Genomic DNA, 21,646 nt, shown 5'->3' with positions numbered 1-21,646 from the left:
TTGCAGTGTATTACTGAATTCTCAATTCAAGTCTGATTGCATCCCTGCTGCATGTACAACATTCTGCAAATATATTATCAGAGTGCAAAAAGTAGAAAAGAAATAATTTAGAAATATTCATCCCTTGGCTGGCTCTCATTATTATCTAATCAAATACTTAATGCCTCAATATTGATATTACATATGACTCAAGGTTAATAATTGATCATTTCATTTCTGCTATCTAATTGTTTTTTCACCTAGCACACAGCTAAAAGTTAATTGAAATTTCATATCCTCAAGAGAATCTCCATACAATTTTACAAACATATCATATTTCCAGACAGCCAGAGATATGTTCTCAAGCTTGTAAGCTGCAGAAAAGACACAAAGGATCAGCTGAATGAAGTAAATGGTGAAGATCAAATATCGTGAAATCTCGTAAAAAAAAAAAAAAAAAAAAAAAACATGTCATGTTGAAAGACTCATTAGAAATCTCATGCTAAGTGTAATGACTGTAATACATTTTGTGCATATCATGTCTCACCTTCTTTGGCAGAAGATTAAAAAAAGCAGCATTTACATTTTCTTCAAATATTTAACACCAATTAACATATTTCAGGTTATAATTTAGCAATCATTCAAGTTAAACGAATATGCCAAATACCTTTATTTGCATAGTATCCATTTGTTAAAAATCACCACAAAAAAAATCCCAGTGGGTTGCAAGAGAGTAATTGTATTGGCAGAGAGCTGTTTACATGTAAATTCATAGTCAAGGATATATGAAAATGCCCTTGTTGTGTGTGCTGGCAAACAGGTGGTGTACTGGGAAGATGACACCAAGCCGGATACAGTGGGTAAAGTGCGGATCACTGGAAACTACACAGCAGTGAATGTCAGCGGCCTGCAGGGGAACACACAGTATTATCTAGCGGTGTGTGCCTTCAATACTGCAGGAACTGGCCCTCAGTCTGTATCTGTCAATGTCACCACCAAAAAACCACGTGAGTACTATGTCCATCTGAAACATTTTTAGACATGTATTCAATGTATGTGTTTTTAATTGGAAGATGTAATGTTTGTAAAAGGTTGCCTGTTCTAAGTAAGCCGGTTTCAATCTCAGAATAAAAACAATGGTCACACTTTAGTTTAGGGTCTTATTATCACCATTATTAACTAAATATTAACTACACATTTGCCTTAATAAACTTCTAATTACTGCTTCTTAATAGTTAGGTAGTTGTTACATTTAGGCATTGGGTAGGATTAAGGGATGTGGAATGTGGTCATGCAGAATAAGCATTAAAGGAACACCACTTATTTTGAAAATAGGCTCATTTTCCAAGTCCCTTAGAGTTAAACAGTTGGGTTTTACCATTTTTGAATCCATTCAGCCAAACTCTGTATCTGGCAGTAGCACTTTTAGCATAGCTTAGCATACATCATTGAATCGTATTAGACCATTAGCATCGCTCTCAAAAATGACCAAAGACTTTTTTTTCCCAATATCATATTTTTCCTATTTAAAACTTGACTATTCTGTAGTTACATTGTGTACTAAGACCATCGGTATTAGATGTCTTTAGTCATTATTTTTGAGTGCAATGCTTATGGTCTAATACTATTCAATGATGTATGCCTAAGCTATACTGAAACTGCTACCGCCAGATACAGAGATTGGCTGAATGGATTCATAAAAACTCAACTGTTTAACTCTAAGGGACTTGGAAAATGAGCCTATTTTCAGAAAAGTGGAGTGTTTATAAGCAGGGCTTGACATCAACACATGCCAAATGCACTATATTTCAGCGGTGTAGTATAAATTAATAAATATATTTTGGCATATAATATACATTTTTTCAGTTGTTCTCTTTTAAAAAGTTATTTGAAATAAACTAAGTGCTGTGTGGTGTTGTTAAAAATATAGATTTTTCGATACATATCGATACTGAAATATCTGAACCGCTTCCAATGCTCACTTTCCGCAGAATACATAATACCAGCTTCACTCCGACAGCGAGTTGACACACAAACCCACCTCCCCTTACACTCTCATTTCATTTACTCTAGGTGATTTTTTATTATTTTTTACGGGGCTTCAATTTCAAAAATTTCAGTTTCAGTTTCAATGGGATTCCATGTATTGTGCATCATTTTACTCCCATCATTTCATTCCTGCAAATGTTGTGCTCATGCATAAAGCCATTTCTCAGTAATAAATTGAGGTATTTTTCCCTGCTTATTGCACTTCAAATACACACAAATTAAGTATATTCAAGAAGCATATACGTCACACTAATCTTCATTTAAATAATACTCTCCAAAGACATATGGGAAGAGGCGTGACATTTCTGAAACATGCGGCTGACCAATCACAACACACTGGTCCAACCAACCAATCAGAGCACAATGCGCTTTTCAGAAGGAGGGGCTTCATGTAGAGACAATAACTAAATGAAGCGTTACTGACAGACTGAGTAGGTGCTGCAACAATGTCAAATATGTGAAAAACAAGGAGTTTTTTTTGAACATTCAAGCAAGGAAATATATTCTCGTAGATCCAAAAAACAAAAACAAAATCAAGACTTTGAAAAGGGGACCTTTTTAAACTTCTCACAATTCACTTTTTATGTCTTTACTCTACTGCAGAAATGAGCTACCATAACATTCAGCAGAGCTTTTTTAAGGATCATCAAATCTTTCAAAGAATCAAATACATTTTTGCCGGAGGCACCGAGTAGCAGATAAACTAGCAGAATTCTGTTGTGAGTTAGGTCTGTGACATATTCAGAACTTATAACTTTTGGACAGATCACTAAGTGAAAAGAAAATGTATTTTGTGTTTTTGTTGAAATCGTTCACAGAAACCGATTTGACATGACTTGAAGGTGTTCTTTCGTTCCAATTGAAGGCGTTTTCAACCATCTATTTTTGCAGTAGTCAAACTAAGTCATGTTTATTTATAAATCATTTAAAAGCAGCAGAAATTGACCCAAAGGGCTGAACAGCTTTCTCAAAGCTTGGAAGCTAAATTAAAACCAGTTGTAGACAATGGGAATAACATAAAATAGATCTATCTCAGACAGTCTCAAACTGCAGAGGCTTACAATTATAATCAATTCATCTAATTGGTATGAATCACAGTTTTCAAGACTGTCTATGAAAGAAACTGGTTTAATTTACCAATGGTTTTGGGCTGAAATAACTTCCTTTGCTGAAAGAACTAATCTGTTTGTCAAACATTTTTTAAGTTATTGAACGCAGTAACACAAGTGATTGCACATTATGAACCTTTTCTTTCTTCTTCTGTCCATATCTTTCACCACAGCGCCTGGACAGCCCCCTCAGAATGTAGAGTGGAATCTGATTGGCTCTCAGCTTGTGCTTCAGTGGGATTCCGTCATCGCTCTCGAAACTGAATCTGAGGTCACCGGATACATAGTGGGTGGCATTATCTCTTTGCACCTGAAAAAAGGCATTAGTATATTGTATTAGTTTTACTGGAGGTAATTCAGTGCTTTCCCTTTAGCATGCAGGCATCTCCTTTGGCACATTGTGAGCCAAACAATGATGGCAGGAAGTACAATGCATATTTGCATCTGATACTATTCATATACATAATAAGGGTTGTTGGTGCAGTAATTTAGCTACAAGGATATGGCAGTTAAATGCTGGAAAACCATTCATTTGTGTGTTTTTATAGATAAGGGCGCAGCCTGTGCTATTTCATGTCTCATTCCACCACTCTCTTAATTACACATGCATGCAATTAACAGCTCTCACAGTGCTAATTTCCCCACAAGGGAAAACAGTCATGAAGCCCAGAGGAAAAGCACTAGCCATTAGCATTCGTAAACATTATCTAAAATAACAGGACACCACCTATGTTTAACTCCTTTCATGGCAAGCATCACTGCTATTGCTTAAACTTAGGGAAAGAGGTTTGAATGAACCACTTTCTATAGATATTAAACTGACATTAAATTAGACATGAATGATGCCTCAGATCATGCAGCTTTTTGAGAAGAGGTGTGACAACATACATTGCTTTAACTGGCCCCACTTTATATTAGGTGGCCTTAAGTACTATGTACTTGCATTAAAAAATAAGTACAATGTACTGACTGTGTTCAAATTGTATTGCAAAGCACTTTTGCTGAAATTGAAGTGGGATACGGGTAGAGTTAGGGACAGGTGTGGTGGTGTGGGTAATTTACGAGTAGGGTTAGGTGTAAGGGAAGTGCCAACTGTGTAATTATACAGAAATTAATTACAGACGTAATTACATGCAGGTATTTATAAAATGTAAGTACAATGTAAAAACATATATGTACATAATGAGTGCATTGTATCAAATGATTCATTAAAATGTTAGTACATAGTAGTTAAGGCCACCTAATATAAAGTGGGTCCCTTTAAATAAATAAGTTAAGCAATATCCAACTTTTTTTTTTATTAAAAGTTATACAAGATCCATGATTATGTCTGTGGTAAAATAGGCTTGCTTTGAAGGAGGAACGCAATCTATATATTTGGGGATCAAAATATCCAGATCGCCCTAGAAACCACCTGGCAACACTCTGGGAACTAGGGTTGGGTATCGTTAGGGTATTTTACGATTCCGGTGCCAGACCGGTACTTTTAAAATGGTACCGATGCCTAACCGGTGCCTCAAACGATACTTTAAAAAAAAAGCCACAAAAAGACGATGGATGACATTAAAGAATGGCTTTTTATTTATTTTTTAATTCTTTAAATTGAACAATTTATTAAAAGTTTAAAGTATATTAAATAGGTTATATGTACAAAACACAATTTACTTAAATTCACAGTAAAGGCTAAAGCCACCTAACCCAACTACAATAGACCTAATTCAACACTAAATAACAGCATTAGTGATATAACAACACTAATAACAGCAAATTAGTCTGTATTCTTGGTCTGCTACAAACCAGCTTCAGTTCAGCATTATTTTGCATTAATATGACCATATTCTCTGGCTAAATATTTGAGAACGCATTATGCCTTACTGTTTCCATGTGAACGCGTGCTTCTCACATGACACACAGCAGCCGCAATAGCGCTGTATGACAGCTCAGCAGCTGTATCGGTTTATTTCTTTTTTTTTTTTTATTCAAAATATTCACAAATGTGTTACCTAACCTATGTCATGAGCTATCTGATATTCTGATTTTCAAATATGTGTAAATGAATGTGTTTTGTCATAATGATCATGTTAGTTGATCTATAATGCACGATGGTCACCGCCATTTTAGTTTGCACCTCAGAGAATCGGATCTGTCATATATACATCACCTAAGTTCATCCTTCTCACGAAATACATGAAAGTAAGCGACCGGTGATCTTAGAATAGAGTAGAGTAAACTATATAGTAACGTATATCATGTGTGTCTGATATGAATATAGGATTGTTATTGCTACTTCCATAGACATCAGTGTGTTGTTGCTGCTACTTATATGCATTTAAATGTCTGAAACCTAAAATAAACACGATGTGGTTGAAAACAGTGAATCGTAATATGTGACGAGCGCGTCTGTCTCTGGCTCAGCGCCAGCCAAAGCGTGAAAGCACGTTTGATGACACTGAAATGAGGAACCGATAGCATTCTGATTCGGTCCGACATTATATAGATGCCGGTGCTATATTGGCACCCAACCCTACCGGTAACCATTTGTGGTATTCCAGCTTTGTGGATGTGATTAGAGCTGTCAATTTGATGCATTAATTCAGTATGATTGATTAAAAAAAGAAGCTTGTTAAGTCCAGTATGTCTATTATAATGCCTCAATAATGTAATATCTTAGAATTCATTTGAGGTTTTTCGCAGCAAATATGTGACTAATTGCAATGGATCTAATTGATGGACTTATAATGTAATAGAATTTATAAAAATTAAAAGACTACACTTTGGTTGACTGGGTTTGCCACCATCTGCAGGTGCTGTACAGAAGACACCGGAATAACGACATGTACTCAGTCATCACCAACAAAACCTCGGTAGATTTGACCCTCAACCCAAATGACAACTACGTCATTCAGATCAAGACCCTTAGTGAAGGAGGCTTGGGGGAAGGAAGCGAGCCTATCCACATCCACCAACTCAGTAAGTCTCGTATTTCCCGTTGCCGTCTTTTATTTCGTCTTCCGCTGCCATTGATAAGATCTTAATGGGGATTCAGTCGGTTTGGATGCCTAAATATTTTGCTCCGTTCACTTCAGTCTTTCAGTGTGTCATAGAATCCGACCTTTTAAGAAATGCACACTCCTCCGCTATCTATCTCTGTCACAGCGGAGCCCGAGCTGCATATAAATGAGTTAGAATCCCCCAATTCCTTCATTCCCTGAAATGGGCGGCAATCAAAACTGCTCTACTTCCCTTCCCCTTCTTACAGAGATCTTTCGGATTTTTTCTTGCTTTCAGATTCAATTCGAGCATTACCATCACAGGACTTTTTCCTCGATAATGACTCTTTCCATGAACAGGGTACAAACTGGTATGATGAGCATTAGAGGCACAATTTAAAATATATATTTGGGGGGTTAGAAATATTAGATATGCTAGATAAATTATCCTCTAGATAAAGTATAATGTTTAATTTAAGCTCAACCATTCAATCCAACTATTATTATATATTATATTATTATATATAAAATGGACTTTCAGGCCGTATTTTGTTCTTGGAAATTGTCTAATAATTTAGATAGTGGAGCTGACCTTATATACAATTGCTCTTTGATTCAGGAAGGAGCTGTCAGAGAATTGAAACCACAATGCTCTCTTTCTCTCCTTCGGGAGGTTAAATAGTGTTTCTTAATGGTTGTGTTTGCATTTGCTTACAGGCATGGGTGCACGTGGATCCAGAGCGGGAAGGCTGTGCACACTTTCTCTCTCTCCGCTCCTAATCTGCGCTCTGTCGACGCTCAGTGCCTCCTGATGTTCGCCTCCCATGAGCACCAGACCCAGCTGCACCAAGAAAAACATACTTTCTGCTCTTCGCTCGCACAAGGCTTAAGTTTCCCATCACAGTCTGACTCGATGGGATTCCCCAGCTCCGGCAACATGTATGGAAGGGCCGGATGTTGAAATGTATTGGGAATCTTGGGAAATTCATCATTCGTAAACATGGCAGAGCTCTGCAAGAGAGTCATTAGGGTTTTTGGGATGAGCAAGCAGCAAAAAAACATTTTCTTAATGAGTATTTTTTGGGGTGTTTTTTTTTTCTCCCTGTAAAAATATCAAACATCCTTAAAATGGTAAATTAACTTGAGAAAAAAAAAACTACGATACATAAAATACTACGATTTTTATTAAGTTTTGTTTTCTTATCCCCTTTGGCATTTTTATTTTATGCTATTATAATTGTTTTAATAATTAAAACAAGGAGAAAAATGTTTTTCAGTGGGGTAAGAAATATGAACTAACTTTTTTTTAAATATATTATATTATATATCTTGTTTCAATTAGTTTATAATTGGAAAAAGATACAGTTTAAGAAAATGATTTTTTGCATATGATATGATATGTTTCTTTGGCACTCTAAAACACAAAACGCTTTTGTTTTTTGTATAATACGCTTCTTTATGCAGTGTGCCAATGTGTGCGACATCTTTTCCTCTGATCTTTAAGAACAATCAATGCCTTAAATTCATGTACACACCAAAGTAGATGAAAATAGTTTTGCAGTTGAGGACAAGGGCTAAGAAACCAGTGTTGGTGGAAGTTACTCTAATATAATGCAGATTTTTGGATCTGTGTGTGGCTTTTGTGCTAACTAAGTTCTGGGTCTGGGTTAACAAAGCTGTGCATTGATTTGTCCTAATGGAAGTGTTCCATTAGTAAAGAAATGAGTGTCGCTGTCCCGCCCCGATTACAGTGCCATCGACTCCAAAGGCTCCCTCTCAGTCTCTTTGATGGGTATTAGCATTTTGTTCGACACTTCATGACAGTTAAATTATTGATGCATTAAGCATTAGACACAGTGCACAATAAAGGCTTGCTTTTCCTGTGAGAATTTGCACCTTATACGTCATCCAGCTGAACCAGTTTCACTTTAATTTCCTTTTGTTAGTGCCGCCACACTACACCATGCTATTTGCAACCCATTCATGCCTTTTGAAGTGCCCCTATTATGCTATTTTAAGGAGGTCTCTTACAATAGGTTTACATGCATCCAAGGTCAAAAAAACACTTAAATTTTCTCATAATATACATTGAGCTTTACTCACAGTGTCTGAAACAGTTCGATAAAGGATTCTGTTCCTCCCTCCTTTCTGCTCTGATTTGTTAGATGGCCTAGTAAGTTTATGATTGATCTACAGCTTGAGGTGCTTGCCGGAAATGAAACAACAATTATCTGAATTTCTGATCCAGAGGCTTCCTCTACACTTGTATACACAGTGATGATAGGAACAGTAATGATGGGGTCAGTTGTAACGTATCTATTCGAGCCAGAGTCCTCATCCTATTTGTGGATTTGCTTTAAGAAAAGAAAAGAAAAAATAAACTTTTCCAGGCTTCAGCTACAACTACAGTGTTTGAGGCAGGTCACCGTAGACGTTGTTCACAGACAGGCAATGAAGACAGTTGGCTGGGATTATGCAAATTTGTTAAGAGTGTAAAACTGGAATTACTGATGACTCGTTTCAAACAGTTCAGAATCGTTTCTGTTTTTCGGGGGAGTCAATAACTCCTCTTATCCTGCACTTTTTACTTTCACAAACAGCTATATAACATGTATAATACATAAAAGGTAATAAGGGCACTTTAATATATACTGTAAAAAATTGCAAAAAAGTCTAAAATTCTGCATTAAATAATGAAAAGCAAGCTTTTGAAAGGCACTCATACATGCATGTTAGTAAACTGGCACAAACTGCAAAGCAAGTTGTCAAAAAAACAAAGTGACAAGATGTGGAACACTGCTGGAAGTGGGACTCGTATCAATTCTTTATAACTCTAATGGTCTTGTGGATGTGAAAATATTTGAAAGCCTTGCAAACAAGTCAAATGTGTGATCCCTACCAAGGTGGTTCTCCTTCCTGATCCTGTATTATTGTTCAAAAGTCACATTATGATATTGCATTACCAATATATGGATATCATATCTCATGTTGATACCCATATAATGCACCTTCTGAATATTTCATTTTTAACCCTCAATGAGACGAAGGGTGACCTTTTAATGCAGAGGAATAGTGCCTTCTCTGGACAATATGTTCCTGGCTCTGTCATGGCAGTATCAGGCTGTAGAGTCCATAATTTGCACTTGTTCTTCTCAAAGTCAGAAGAAAGCACAAGGTAGTGAACCAAGGTGACACAGCCTTCCTGTCCAAGACTCCAGAACAGGTGCAGAACAGCCAATGAAGACATGTTTAAAAAGGTTCTCCACCGAGGGAGGGAGAAAAAAAAAAGGCTGAGTCCAAATCAGGACAGCCTATCTGTTCTCCTTCAAGCTTTCATAATGGTCTGGGCACCTTGATTAGGCTGCAGTGGCCCAGTCAATGGGATATTGATTTTTCTGCTCTGTCACAATGCAGACTCTTGATTGACTGATGTCGGTGTTCCTGTCAGCCATCTTGTGTGGAGTTTGAGCTTTGAGTGTCTGAGGTGTCCTTGCTCTCTTCTCCCATTCAGTGCTCGTATGGACTGAATTGGAGATGGAAATCTAGCAAAAAGACGCAGCGAACAATGAAAAGTTCCTTGAAGAAGAATTAAATACAAATGTGTAAGTGCAAGAAAAAGAAAAAAAAAACTACATTTCAGGATATGCAGACAAACGCTGCCATTCAAAAGTTTGTTTGTTTTTTATACGTTTTTGGAAGAAGTCTTGTATGATCACCAAGGCTGCATTTATTTGACCAAAAAATACGGTAAAATCTGTAATATTGTGAAATGTTATTACAATTTAAAATAGCTGTTTATTATTGTAATATATTTTTAAATGTAAATGATTTTTCAGCATCTTTACTTCAGTCTTCATTGACACATGATCCTTCAGAAAACATTCTAATATGCTGATTTGATGTTCAAGATGCGTCTTATCTATGTTGAAAACAGTTGTGCTGCTTAATATTTTTGTCGAAACCGTGATACATTTTTTTCAGGATTTTCAACGAATTCGCTCAAAAGAACAGCATTTATTTGAAATAGAAATCTTTTCTAATATTGTGAACGTTTTGCTGTCCCTTTTGATCAATGTAATGAATCCTTGCTGAATAGTATTTCTTTCAAAAGAAAACCTTACTCACACCAAACATTTGAATGGCAGTATCGCTCAAGCATTTCTTAATACACATTCCTGGTCTCATTGTAACTTATTTCAAAAGGGCTCCGCCCCTGAAACAAACATCCGTTTCGATTGGTCACCGAGTTCTCTTATTCTTCAAGAACGTTCATACGAGATTTTGGTCCAAGTTATCCATGATGGATAAATCCCATAAAATTCTGCCCTATTTTACACTACAGAAGTAAAGTGGGTTTCAAACACTTTCATTTTAAAGCCAGTATCATGAACAGTTTTAAATTTATTTCATGGTCAATGGTTCTTTATAGTTCTGTAGTTGAGTTTATCTCTTTGGAATTACGGTTGTCTATTATTTCAGACATAGCATTCCTTGTTCTTTTTTTCAGCTTAGGAAAATGCAAATAGATATTTGAAATGTACTATAAGTATTTCATATAACAGCAATTAAAAAAAAAATAACGCTGCTTATGACACCCTCTTCACAAATAACATGTTAGTTTTTCCATTTGCTGTTTTTCTCCAACTCTGTTCTAATGTGCCCCATCAACCCTCAGTTACAGTATCTATGTAATGATGCATATAAACACTGAAACAATAATTGTTGTTTAATAGCAATGATTTCTTTGGTACTCTTAAAATTGTGGTCTAATTTGCCTAATTTTGTGTACGCCGTATAATAAGTGAGTTGCGCTTCTTCACATAATGGTTTCCCTTTGGCAAAACATTGATATGATATGAAAATCTGAGCTGTTAATGACAGATCTTATCGCTTCAATCCAATTATGTTTCTAAGTAATCTGAAATGAAAAATGATAATACCTTGGCCTGATGTAAATAGTGACTATATATTTTTAGAGTCGGCCAGCATTGATAACCTGACGTTTCTACTGCACACGGCCCTGGGAATTTAATACTGATGTATTAGTAAATAATCTCTGTGAGATGACTTACATATCCTGTAACATGACATTTTCATATTGAAAAGTAACCGTTTTGTCTTGTATACTAAAACTGTGCATGTGGAAAAATGTTTGGTGCATATGTGTTGAATTTTATAATCCTGTTAAAAACTTAATAAAAATGTCAAAATCCTGGTTCGCTGCCATATCTCATTGGGGCTTTAAATGGCTAGAATTACATTGCAAAGCAGGAAGATGGTGTAGTTTTACAAGCCACTAGTAATTTCATAATACTGTTTTGAAAAAGCAGTTTTTGCTGTAGCTACTGTACTTTTTCACAACAGTAGCTCAGCTGAGTTCACCCAAAAAGGACAATTTGTTTATTAATTGCTCACCCAGAAGAACAAGACTTTTGTTCATCTTCAGAACACGTCTTGGTGAAGATCTTTTTAATTAAATCTGAGAGCTTTCTGTCCCTCTATTGACAGCCTATGCAACTATCACTTTCAAGCCCTAGAAAGGTAGTAAAGACATTGTAAAAGTAATTCATGTGATTCCAGTGGTTTAACCTCCAATTTATGAAGCATAATTTACCAGTTTATTTGAAAAATATGAATCTCAAACACACGCAACGTCTGCTTTCACGTCAGCACAACAAGCTTGTTTTGCGGTGCTCTCATGAACGTGTATCGGAGAATAATATTTTGTGTGTATATATATATATATATATATATATATATATATATATATATATATATATATATATATATATATATATATATATATATATATATATATATATATATATATATATAATTTTTATTTATTTTTATTTTTTGCAGAAACAAAGCACACTTCATAAAATTGTGGTTAAACCAATGACGTCGCATTACTTTAATGATGTCTTTACTACATTTCTGGGCCTTGAAAGTAGTAGTTGCAAAGGCTGTCAATGAACGGACTAAAAGCTCTCAGATTTCATTAAAAGGAACTTAATGTGTGTTCTGAAGATGACAGGGCAAGATGCTTTAAACTAACTAAACTATATCTTACCAGTTTGTTTGTTTGTTAAGCTGTTAATATAAACCATGTTTCATGTTTAGGACAAATTGTATCATGCACTTTTCCCGAATCAGCTCATTCTGCGAACTGCCTAAAAAAAGTTTTATGGGTTTGAAACAACATTAGGGTAATTAATGGCAGATTTAAAATTTTTGGGTAAACTACAACTTTCATATAGAATTGGTCTAATTCCAAGGTCTGTCATGAAACTCTTGATGGCAGAGGCTGATAGGTCCTTAACTCGGTTTGCTTGCAATCATGTCATTCTTTATAGGGCTAAGCTAAATGGTTCCTGCTGTGTCAGTAACCAATGAGCTCGCTGCTGAACATTTGCTGTAGCGGTTGCAGTGTGCTTTCAGAACCCTCCACCTTCCCCAGCTCCACCTGTATAGATCTGTTACTGGTAATTAGGGCTGGGTGGTATATCGAGTTTGTAAAATATATTGATATATTTTTTTAGAAACAATACAGAACGAGGCAATACACTTTAAATCGACATACAGCAGATTGATACAAGCGCATCTGAAAAATAGTGGAGTACGCAAAATGAGCTGATTCAGGGAAAGTGCATGATACAATTCGTCCGAAACTTGATATATGCTTTATATTAAAGGCTTCAAAAAACTGGTAAGATATAGTTAACTCTTACTTTAAAGTTTCTTGCCCTGTCAGATGCTCTGAGATATACTTGTGATGATAAGATAAATACTTGGGATGTTTAAAGCATTTGAAATGTAGTGCTTTCCTCAGTGATTTACTTGCATTTAAAAGGTACATTCTGCATCTGTAAATGTTAGAAACTCGTGCAAATATGTCAATTTCGCTGTCAAGAGAGGACGAGCCTTCTGCATGTGAATATCCGCTAAAATTCATTCTTCCGTGAACAAGCAACGCTGCGTGCACTAGCACCAAACAGATGGAACACCACAGAATAGGAACGCAATCATTCTGACTAAATTACACATATTTCGAAAATATTTGTTTTAACTAAAAAGTACCACTTTTTGAATACGCTATATTATAAACATATTTCCTCAAAGGGAAATCCATTTAAGTGATTATGTTTGTATTCGCCCCATTTCATGCAGGACAGAGAAATCATTGTCTAATTAGCTCATATGTCGCTTCTTAGACGTAATCTAATGCGAGATTGTTTAATTCAGAGCGTCTTTGCTGGGCCAGCCTCAAATTTTACATGAATAATACGCTGGCCGCTTTTAATCTGTGGGATTTAAACTGGATTAAGCTTTGCCATGGCTGCTTGTACAACATAGTAGAACAAAGAGTCATATGATCGCTTATATTCCTTTTAAATGTCAAGAGTATTTAAAGAGTTTAATAGCTCCTTTGAGAAGAGATATTATCCTGATAATAGTAGCCTACTAATGGTAATTTAATTAGCTGGACATACTAATCAATATTTGAAGCAGCTTGGTAGCTGATGTTTGGACTCTAACCTTCGCTGTAGATAAAGCTGAGTCACACTGGCTTATTTTCGACCAGTTATCACCGCTTTGTTTGATATGCAGTGATGTATCACACCCTAAACATGTCTAATTTCAGATGAGTGTGGAAAGGGTTGGTCTGGGTCATCTCCAGCAGCTGGATGAATGGTATGTAATTAAAGGTTCAGCAGACCAGAGTGTTTTCCTAATTAAGTATAAATGCCAAGCTCGTCAGGAAGACGCCCAGGCCCCATTTTAATGCCAGCGAGAGATTTTATTACTGAACAGCATGTCTGGGGGAAGTCAACATCTCTTCTCTAATTGCAAATACACACTGACATGACACATACACATACCACTGTGGTTGATCAAGACTGGCGGTAATAAGAAATAGTGGTGGTAACTCATTCCTTTCAAACTGTTTGTTTCAGTGAACCCATGCCATGCTCCTTTATATCCTTAATATTAAATACAATATTTTTTTATAACCAAAAAGTCGTACTTTATAGCCTGACGTCCTCATACTCAATTCTAGTCAGAATATGAGTCTGATACTGCTCCATTGGGCTGTGATTATGGGGCGTGTTTCAACCGAACCAAGAAAGACCTCAATTGGATAGACCTACAACCAATCAGAGCAATGGAGCGATGTCAAACGTCAAAAGAACTCAACTGCACTGTGGTTTTCCCAAGGGATGAAGTGAAGCAACCTCAATTATGTGATATATAGACCCAGGAATGCGAATTTTAGCAGGCAACCTTGCCAAAATAACACACATTTTACCGCCCAAACAGAATTCCACCATTTCCAACAATTTCACCAATTTGTTTGGTCTGAACAGTTTCTGTTCACGCATAATTACTCCTCTATGGCTCAAGTCCAGACCGAACTGCCCGAGCTCAAATGTTGTGGGCGGGGCTGAGTTTGGCTGGCATCCAGGCAACACACTTTACATTTCCAAGTCAATCATTAAGGTCAAATTATTGACTGTCTGTGAACTGGATCAGCACAATTTCTGAACAAAAAAAATCAGTCTAATTGGTAAACCAGTTTAATCTGCTCAACAGAACAATTCATTCAAACATCACTAATCAGAAAGTCATTCACTTCAGATATGGATAGTAAAATCTATATTTTAACCATCACTTAAATATAAAAAGATAATAAAATGCAAAGTAATAATCAAAAGTGTGTGAAAAAAATAAAAACAGACGGAGATAAAATAAAAATAAAAACATGAAATGAAAATGTTATTTTTTTGGCTTTTTTGTTTAGCTTTGATGCCATTTATAGATGATGTAAGATTTTTTATTATGTTAAAATGCATTCTCGTAACCCAGTTTATTGTTAATTTACTATTAATATGCCATTCATGAAACACAATAAAACAATAAACCCCCATAAGCACCATTTAAACATTGAGAGTGTCGATCATTTTCCAGCTCAAACTATAGCATGAGTTTGGGGCATGGCTACTGTAGCAGGCGAAGCCAGAGGGTTTGGGACCATGGCTCATGTATAACATCTGAAAAGACATTCAGCTTTGGTGCATTAAGACCTTCAAAGATTAAACAGGTCATGTAAGTTTCAAAGCGAATGAGGCAACGCAACACGCTATTGCTAATATAATTAGGTTTGTTATAAGTGTGTTAAGAGTGTTAGCCTACTCAAATGCTTTCTCAGTCATGATTCATAGCAACACAGCTAAAAGTATTCCTTATATGTTGGACTTTTTATTAAAAGAAGCCTAATTTACATGTGGCATCCTGTCTTCACAAGCACCTGTAAGAGCTGTGTTTGTGATGTTTAATTTAAAGGAGAGACAATGTGCAAAAGGGACATTTACAAAATATGCTGTATTTGTTTAATTCCACTAGGCGCCACAGAAACGACATACTATGGTGGCTGAGAGAGCTCAACGCCCTGCAACTGAAGAAAATGCAAATAGAAAAAACAAAAGCAAATTAAGAAAACATCTTCAGTCTGACAACACGCGCTGCAAATACTCACAAACCAACCAAATACAGAAGCACGCCGCAAATACCACAACTCACCCAAACGCGCTGCAAATACTCACAAACCAACCAAATACAGAAGCACGCCGCAAATACCACAACTCACCCAAACGCGCTGCAAATACTCACAAACCAACCAAATACAGAAGCACGCCGCAAATACCACAACTCACCCAAACGCGCTGCAAATACTCACAAACCAACCAAATACAGAAACGCTGCAAATACTTATAACTTAACCAAACGTGCTGCAAATACTCACAACTCAACCAAGCTCGCTGCCAATGCTCACAATGCAACTACATACAGAAACGCTGCAAATACTCGTGACTCAACCAAATCTGCTGCAAATACTGACAATGCATCAACATCCAGAAACACCTGCAAATACTCATGATGCAACCAAATACAGAAACACACTGAAAATACTCAGAACGTAACCAAATACAGAAATGTGCTGCATAGTTACATGTTGCAAATACTCACAACCAAATACAGAACTGCGTTGTAAATACTCATAACGCGACCAAATACAGAAACATGTTGCAAATACTCAAAATGCAACCAAATACAGAAATGCACTGCAGATACTAACAACGCAATGATTATTTCGTGTTGTGGCGATTCCGTTGTGTTGTGGATTTTTCGTTGTGTTGTGGCGATTTTTTGTCGTGGCGATTTTGTTGTGTTGTGGCGATTCCGTTGTGTTGTGGCGATTTTGTTGTGTTGTGGTGATTCCGTTGTGTTGTGGTGATTTTGTTGTGTTGTGCTGATTCCATTGTGTTGTGGCGATTTCGTGGTGTTGTGGCGATTCCGTTGTGTTGTGACGATTTTGTTGTGTTGTGGCGATTCCGTTGTGTTGTGGTGATTCCGTTGTGTTGTGGCGATTTCATTGTGTTGTGGCAATTTCGTTGTGTTGTGGCGATTTCGTTGTGTTGTGGTGATTTCGTTGTGTTGTGGTGATTCCGTTGTGTTGTGGTGATACCGTTGTGTTGTAGCGATTTCGTTGTGTTGTAGCGATTTCGTTGTGTTGTAGCAATTTCGTTGTGTTGTGGTGATTCCGTTGTGTTGTGGTGATTTCGTTGTGTTGTGGCCATTTCGTTGTGTTGTGGTGATTCCGTTGTGTTGTGGCGATTTTGTTGTGTTGTGGTGATTCCGTTGTGTTGTGGCGATTTCATTGTGTTGTGGCAATTTCATTGTGTTGTGGCGATTTTTTGTCGTGGCGATTTTGTTGTGTTGTGGCGATTCCGTTGTGTTGTGGCGATTTTGTTGTGTTGTGGTGATTCCGTTGTGTTGTGGTGATTTTGTTGTGTTGTGCTGATTCCATTGTGTTGTGGCGATTTCGTGGTGTTGTGGCGATTCCGTTGTGTTGTGACGATTTTGTTGTGTTGTGGCGATTCCGTTGTGTTGTGGTGATTCCGTTGTGTTGTGGCGATTTCATTGTGTTGTGGCAATTTCGTTGTGTTGTGGCGATTTCGTTGTGTTGTGGTGATTTCGTTGTGTTGTGGTGATTCCGTTGTGTTGTGGTGATACCGTTGTGTTGTAGCGATTTCGTTGTGTTGTAGCGATTTCGTTGTGTTGTGGTGATTTCGTTGTGTTGTGGCCATTTCGTTGTGTTGTGGTGATTCCGTTGTGTTGTGGCGATTTTGTTGTGTTGTGGTGATTCCGTTGTGTTGTGGCGATTTCATTGTGTTGTGGCAATTTCGTTGTGTTGTGGCGATTTCGTTGTGTTGTGGCAATTTCGTTGTGTTGTGGCGATTTCGTTGTGTTGTGGTGATTTCGTTGTGTTGTGGCGATTTCGTTGTGTTGTGGTGATTCCGTTGTGTTGTGGTGATACCGTTGTGTTGTAGCGATTTCGTTGTGTTGTAGCAATTTCGTTGTGTTGTGGTGATTCCGTTGTGTTGTGGTGATTTTGTTGTGTTGTGGCCATTTCGTTGTTTTGTGGTGATTCCGTTGTGTTGTGGCGATTTTGTTGTGTTGTAGCGATTTCGTTGTGTTGTAGCGATTTTGTTGTGTTGTAGCGATTTCGTTGTGTTGTAGCAATTTCGTTGTGTCGTGGTGATTCCGTTGTGTTGTGGATTTTTCGTTGTGTTGTGGCCATTTTATTGTGTTGTGGCAATTTCGTTGTGTTGTGGATTTTTCATTGTATTGTGGCAATTTCATTGTGTTGTGGCGATTTCGTTGTGTTGTGGATTTTTCATTGTGTTGTGGCGATTCCGTTGTGTTGTGGCCATTTTGTTGTGTTGTGGCAATTTCGTTGTGTTGTGGCGATTCCGTTGTGTTGTGGCGATTTTGTTGTGTTGTGGCGATTCCGTTGTGTTGTGGCGATTCCGTTGTGTTGTGGCGATTTCGTTCTGTTGAGGATTTTTCGTTGTGTTGTGGATTTTTCGTTGTGTTGTGAATTTTTTGTTGTGTTGTGGTAATTCCGTAGCCTGACAAGCCTGACCCACATCAAGATGTTTGGTCTGGAAACTCATCATAGACAGGGCTCAATCCGAGGGGCGGGATAAACGGTTGTCTTTCAAACTCCCTCTGCACGCGTTAGGATAGCGCTACACCAACCAGAGCAACGAAGGTGAAACAGAGCTTGTTGATAGATTAAACATTCACCGTATCCGGTCGGCTAAACTCCGAACACATCTTCCCTTTTTAAGAATGACTTCAGTGCCGTTCTTGTTGTGGTGATTCCGTTGTGTTGTGGTGATACCGTTGTGTTGTATCGATTTCGTTGTGTTGTAGCGATTTCGTTGTGTTGTAGCAATTTCGTTGTGTTGTGGTGATTTCGTTGTGTTGTGGCCATTTCGTTGTGTTGTGGTGATTCCGTTGTGTTGTGGCGATTTTGTTGTGTTCTGGTGATTCCGTTGTGTTATGGCGATTTCATTGTGTTGTGGTAATTTCGTTGTGTTGTGGCGATTTCGTTGTGTTGTGGCGATTTCGTTGTGTTGTGGTGATTTCGTTTTGTTGTGGTGATTCCGTTGTGTTGTGGTGATACCGTTGTGTTGTAGCGATTTCGTTGTGTTGTAGCGATTTCGTTGTGTTGTAGCAATTTCGTTGTGTTGTGGTGATTCCGTTGTGTTGTGGTGATTTCGTTGTGTTGTGGCCATTTCGTTGTGTTGTGGTGATTCCGTTGTGTTGTGGCGATTTTGTTGTGTTGTGGTGATTTCGTTGTTTTGTGGTGATTCCGTTGTGTTGTGGCGATTTCGTTGTGTTGTAGCGATTTCGTTGTGTTGTAGCGATTTTGTTGTGTTGAAGCGATTTCGTTGTGTTGTAGCAATTTCGTTGTGTCGTGGTGATTCCGTTGTGTTGTGGATTTTTCGTTGTGTTGTGGCCATTTTATTGTGTTGTGGCAATTTCGTTGTGTTGTGGATTTTTCATTGTATTGTGGCGATTTCATTGTGTTGTGGCGATTTCGTTGTGTTGTGGATTTTTCATTGTGTTGTGGCGATTCCGTTGTGTTGTGGCCATTTCGTTTTGTTGTGGCGATTCCGTTGTGTTGTGGCCATTTTGTTGTGTTGTGGCAATTTCGTTGTGTTGTGGCGATTCCGTTGTGTTGTGGCGATTTTGTTGTGTTGTGGCGATTCCGTTGTGTTGTGGCGATTCCGTTGTGTTGTGGCGATTTCGTTCTGTTGAGGATTTTTCGTTGTGTTGTGGATTTTTCGTTGTGTTGTGAATTTTTTGTTGTGTTGTGGTAATTCCGTAGCCTGACAAGCCTGACCCACATCAAGATGTTTGGTCTGGAAACTCATCATAGACAGGGCTCAATCCGAGGGGCGGGATAAACGGTTGTCTTTCAAACTCCCTCTGCACGCGTTAGGATAGCGCTACACCAACCAGAGCAACGAAGGTGAAACAGAGCTTGTTGATAGATTAAACATTCACCGTATCCGGTCGGCTAAACTCCGAACACATCTTCCCTTTTTAAGAATGACTTCAGTGCCGTTCTTTGTTCTTTTCTCAGAGAAAAGCTCAACTCCAAGTCTTCCGTAGTCGCGGTCAAATCTGATTCGAAAGACCGCCGTTCGCCAGTTTCTGTGTTTACTAGAAGCACGCAAACGCAACTCGGCCGTCGTCATTATGGCCCCGACCACCGACTCTATACACGATGTGATTGGCCTGGCAAGAGTTGGGCGATTACAGCTCAAAAGGGTATTGAGAGTTGCTAGACGACACTTGCGGGCAGATTAGATCTGCTGCCGCTAGGGTGCGTCTAGATTTTTAGGCTAGTGATTCCATTGTGTTGTGATTTAATTTCATTGTGTTGTGGCGATTTCGTTGTGTTGTGGTTTAATTTAGCATGGCTGCATACTGGGCCACCGTACTTTCGGCCACCATAACATACAGGTACTTCAACTTTAAAAATGTAAGTAAAATCCAAATATGCATTTAAAATGTGCATTAACACAGTAGGAAGCGGCTGGAATTGATTTAAACTGGAAGTATCTTCATTGCTTTTATAGACAGAACAAGCTGTTTTGATAGGCTGTGAGAAACTAATACGAGCCCTTCAATCTGTCCCATTCCAGCCCCCTACAAAAACTTCAACAAAGAAAACTAAGTTCGTACAGTTACAAGTGAACTGTTGTTACGCATATGATAATGGATGTTTCACTTCATGGCTTATTTCAAAATGACTCTACATGATATGTACACTTAATTTATTCATTTCAAAAGTTTGTGTTAGATGAGAGAGAAAGCGCATTGAGCGGGTTCATCATGCTGCTGTCAAAGTGAGTTGCCCAAATGTCCTTATTATCCAGATAATATCTCACAAGTAAGTCTCTCTCCGTCTGTCTCAACGGAGAGATATATTCACTCATTAGCCTTAAGGTCTTCAGGCATGCACTCCGCTTGCAGTATAAATCCAGCATATGATTCATGACATATTCTATCGTATGCTGGCACCAGTTTTTCTAGGAAAAAGCCTGACATGTTGGCGTTTTGAGAGCTGCTTTAGGGCTCTGCTCGGGTGAGGTCTAACATTCTTAATGAACATGGTCTGCTGGCACAGACGTAGATTCTTTGAAGTAGTCGTATGAGTGAGGATGTGGGGTGATGCTCCTCATTATCATGGTGTACTGGTTCGTATCTGGCGCAAGAGACTCTTTAGCATGGGTTTTAAGAGGACTTTATCTCTAGTTTGGCACTACAAGAGAATATCTGCTTGGGTTCCTGATGTGCATTGAGACAACTGGCTGCCATTTGATCAGAAGACCCATCACTCAAATTAATTATATTATATTCTTGTCACGTTTGCTGCTGTATTTAGTACATGGGGACTCTCAAATCTGCTGTTGATTTGGAAGAAAAAATATTTTCAGGTTTATATCATTCCTGATTAGAAATGAAAAAGTAACTTTTCGTAGGTCTACAATGTTCTGGAATACATATAATATACAGTAAATTCATAGATCTAAATTGATACAGCTTCATAGGAACAATATGAAAGGAATAGTTTTGCATCTTATTAAGAAGAACTTCCCTAAGAGACGACTGAGGAATCATCTACATATGCCTCTGTTGTCTTCCTCTTGATTTACTTTGTCAAGCCTTTCATTACTGGGTTTATATTACTATTTACCGTCCTCCATGATGCAACCTGACCATAACAACATCAAAGGCTTAATACAGATCATAGGTTTTATTTTGAAGCTTCAATAAATATACTGATTTAGCATTGTACATGGGATTTTGGCTGATATCAAGGAGGCAGTTTACCATATTGAGTGTTGTAAGACCCCCCACCAGGGTAATTATCTTGCAGATTGCCTCTCGCTAGAAATTCTTATACCCTTTCTTGACAACATGCTGGCACCATTAAATCAAGAGAGAGAACAATTCTCTCACATTGAACTCATACTGACAAGGATGAAAACTTGATATTGCTTAAGGTCGTTACATGCTACGCATACATCTAAATGGGACCAGAACCAATTTTAGCCATTCAGATGCTGAACGTCTCTTTGAGTTAATTTTATC

The 21,646-nt window shown here is 37.8% G+C and overlaps 1 protein-coding gene across 1 annotated transcript in view; it reads left to right on the top strand.

The window, feature by feature from the left end:
• The window catches only part of cntn3b (contactin 3b), a 90,708-nt gene extending 79,366 nt beyond the window's left edge, over positions 1-11,342 (top strand). The window contains exons 20-23 of the mRNA XM_067460228.1: positions 800-986; positions 3,311-3,423; positions 5,942-6,107; positions 6,845-11,342. Of these exons, the coding sequence (XP_067316329.1) occupies positions 800-986; positions 3,311-3,423; positions 5,942-6,107; positions 6,845-6,939 (561 nt within the window). The 3' untranslated portion in view covers positions 6,940-11,342. The remainder of the gene's footprint in view (positions 1-799; positions 987-3,310; positions 3,424-5,941; positions 6,108-6,844) is intronic.
• The last annotated feature ends 10,304 nt before the right edge of the window (positions 11,343-21,646 follow it).

This window comes from Pseudorasbora parva, chromosome 12, assembly GCF_024679245.1.
Source record: "Pseudorasbora parva isolate DD20220531a chromosome 12, ASM2467924v1, whole genome shotgun sequence".
NCBI lineage: Eukaryota > Metazoa > Chordata > Actinopteri > Cypriniformes > Gobionidae > Pseudorasbora > Pseudorasbora parva.
Note: the sequence above shows the minus strand (reverse complement) of the source record. Positions and strands in the feature narration are given on the sequence as shown.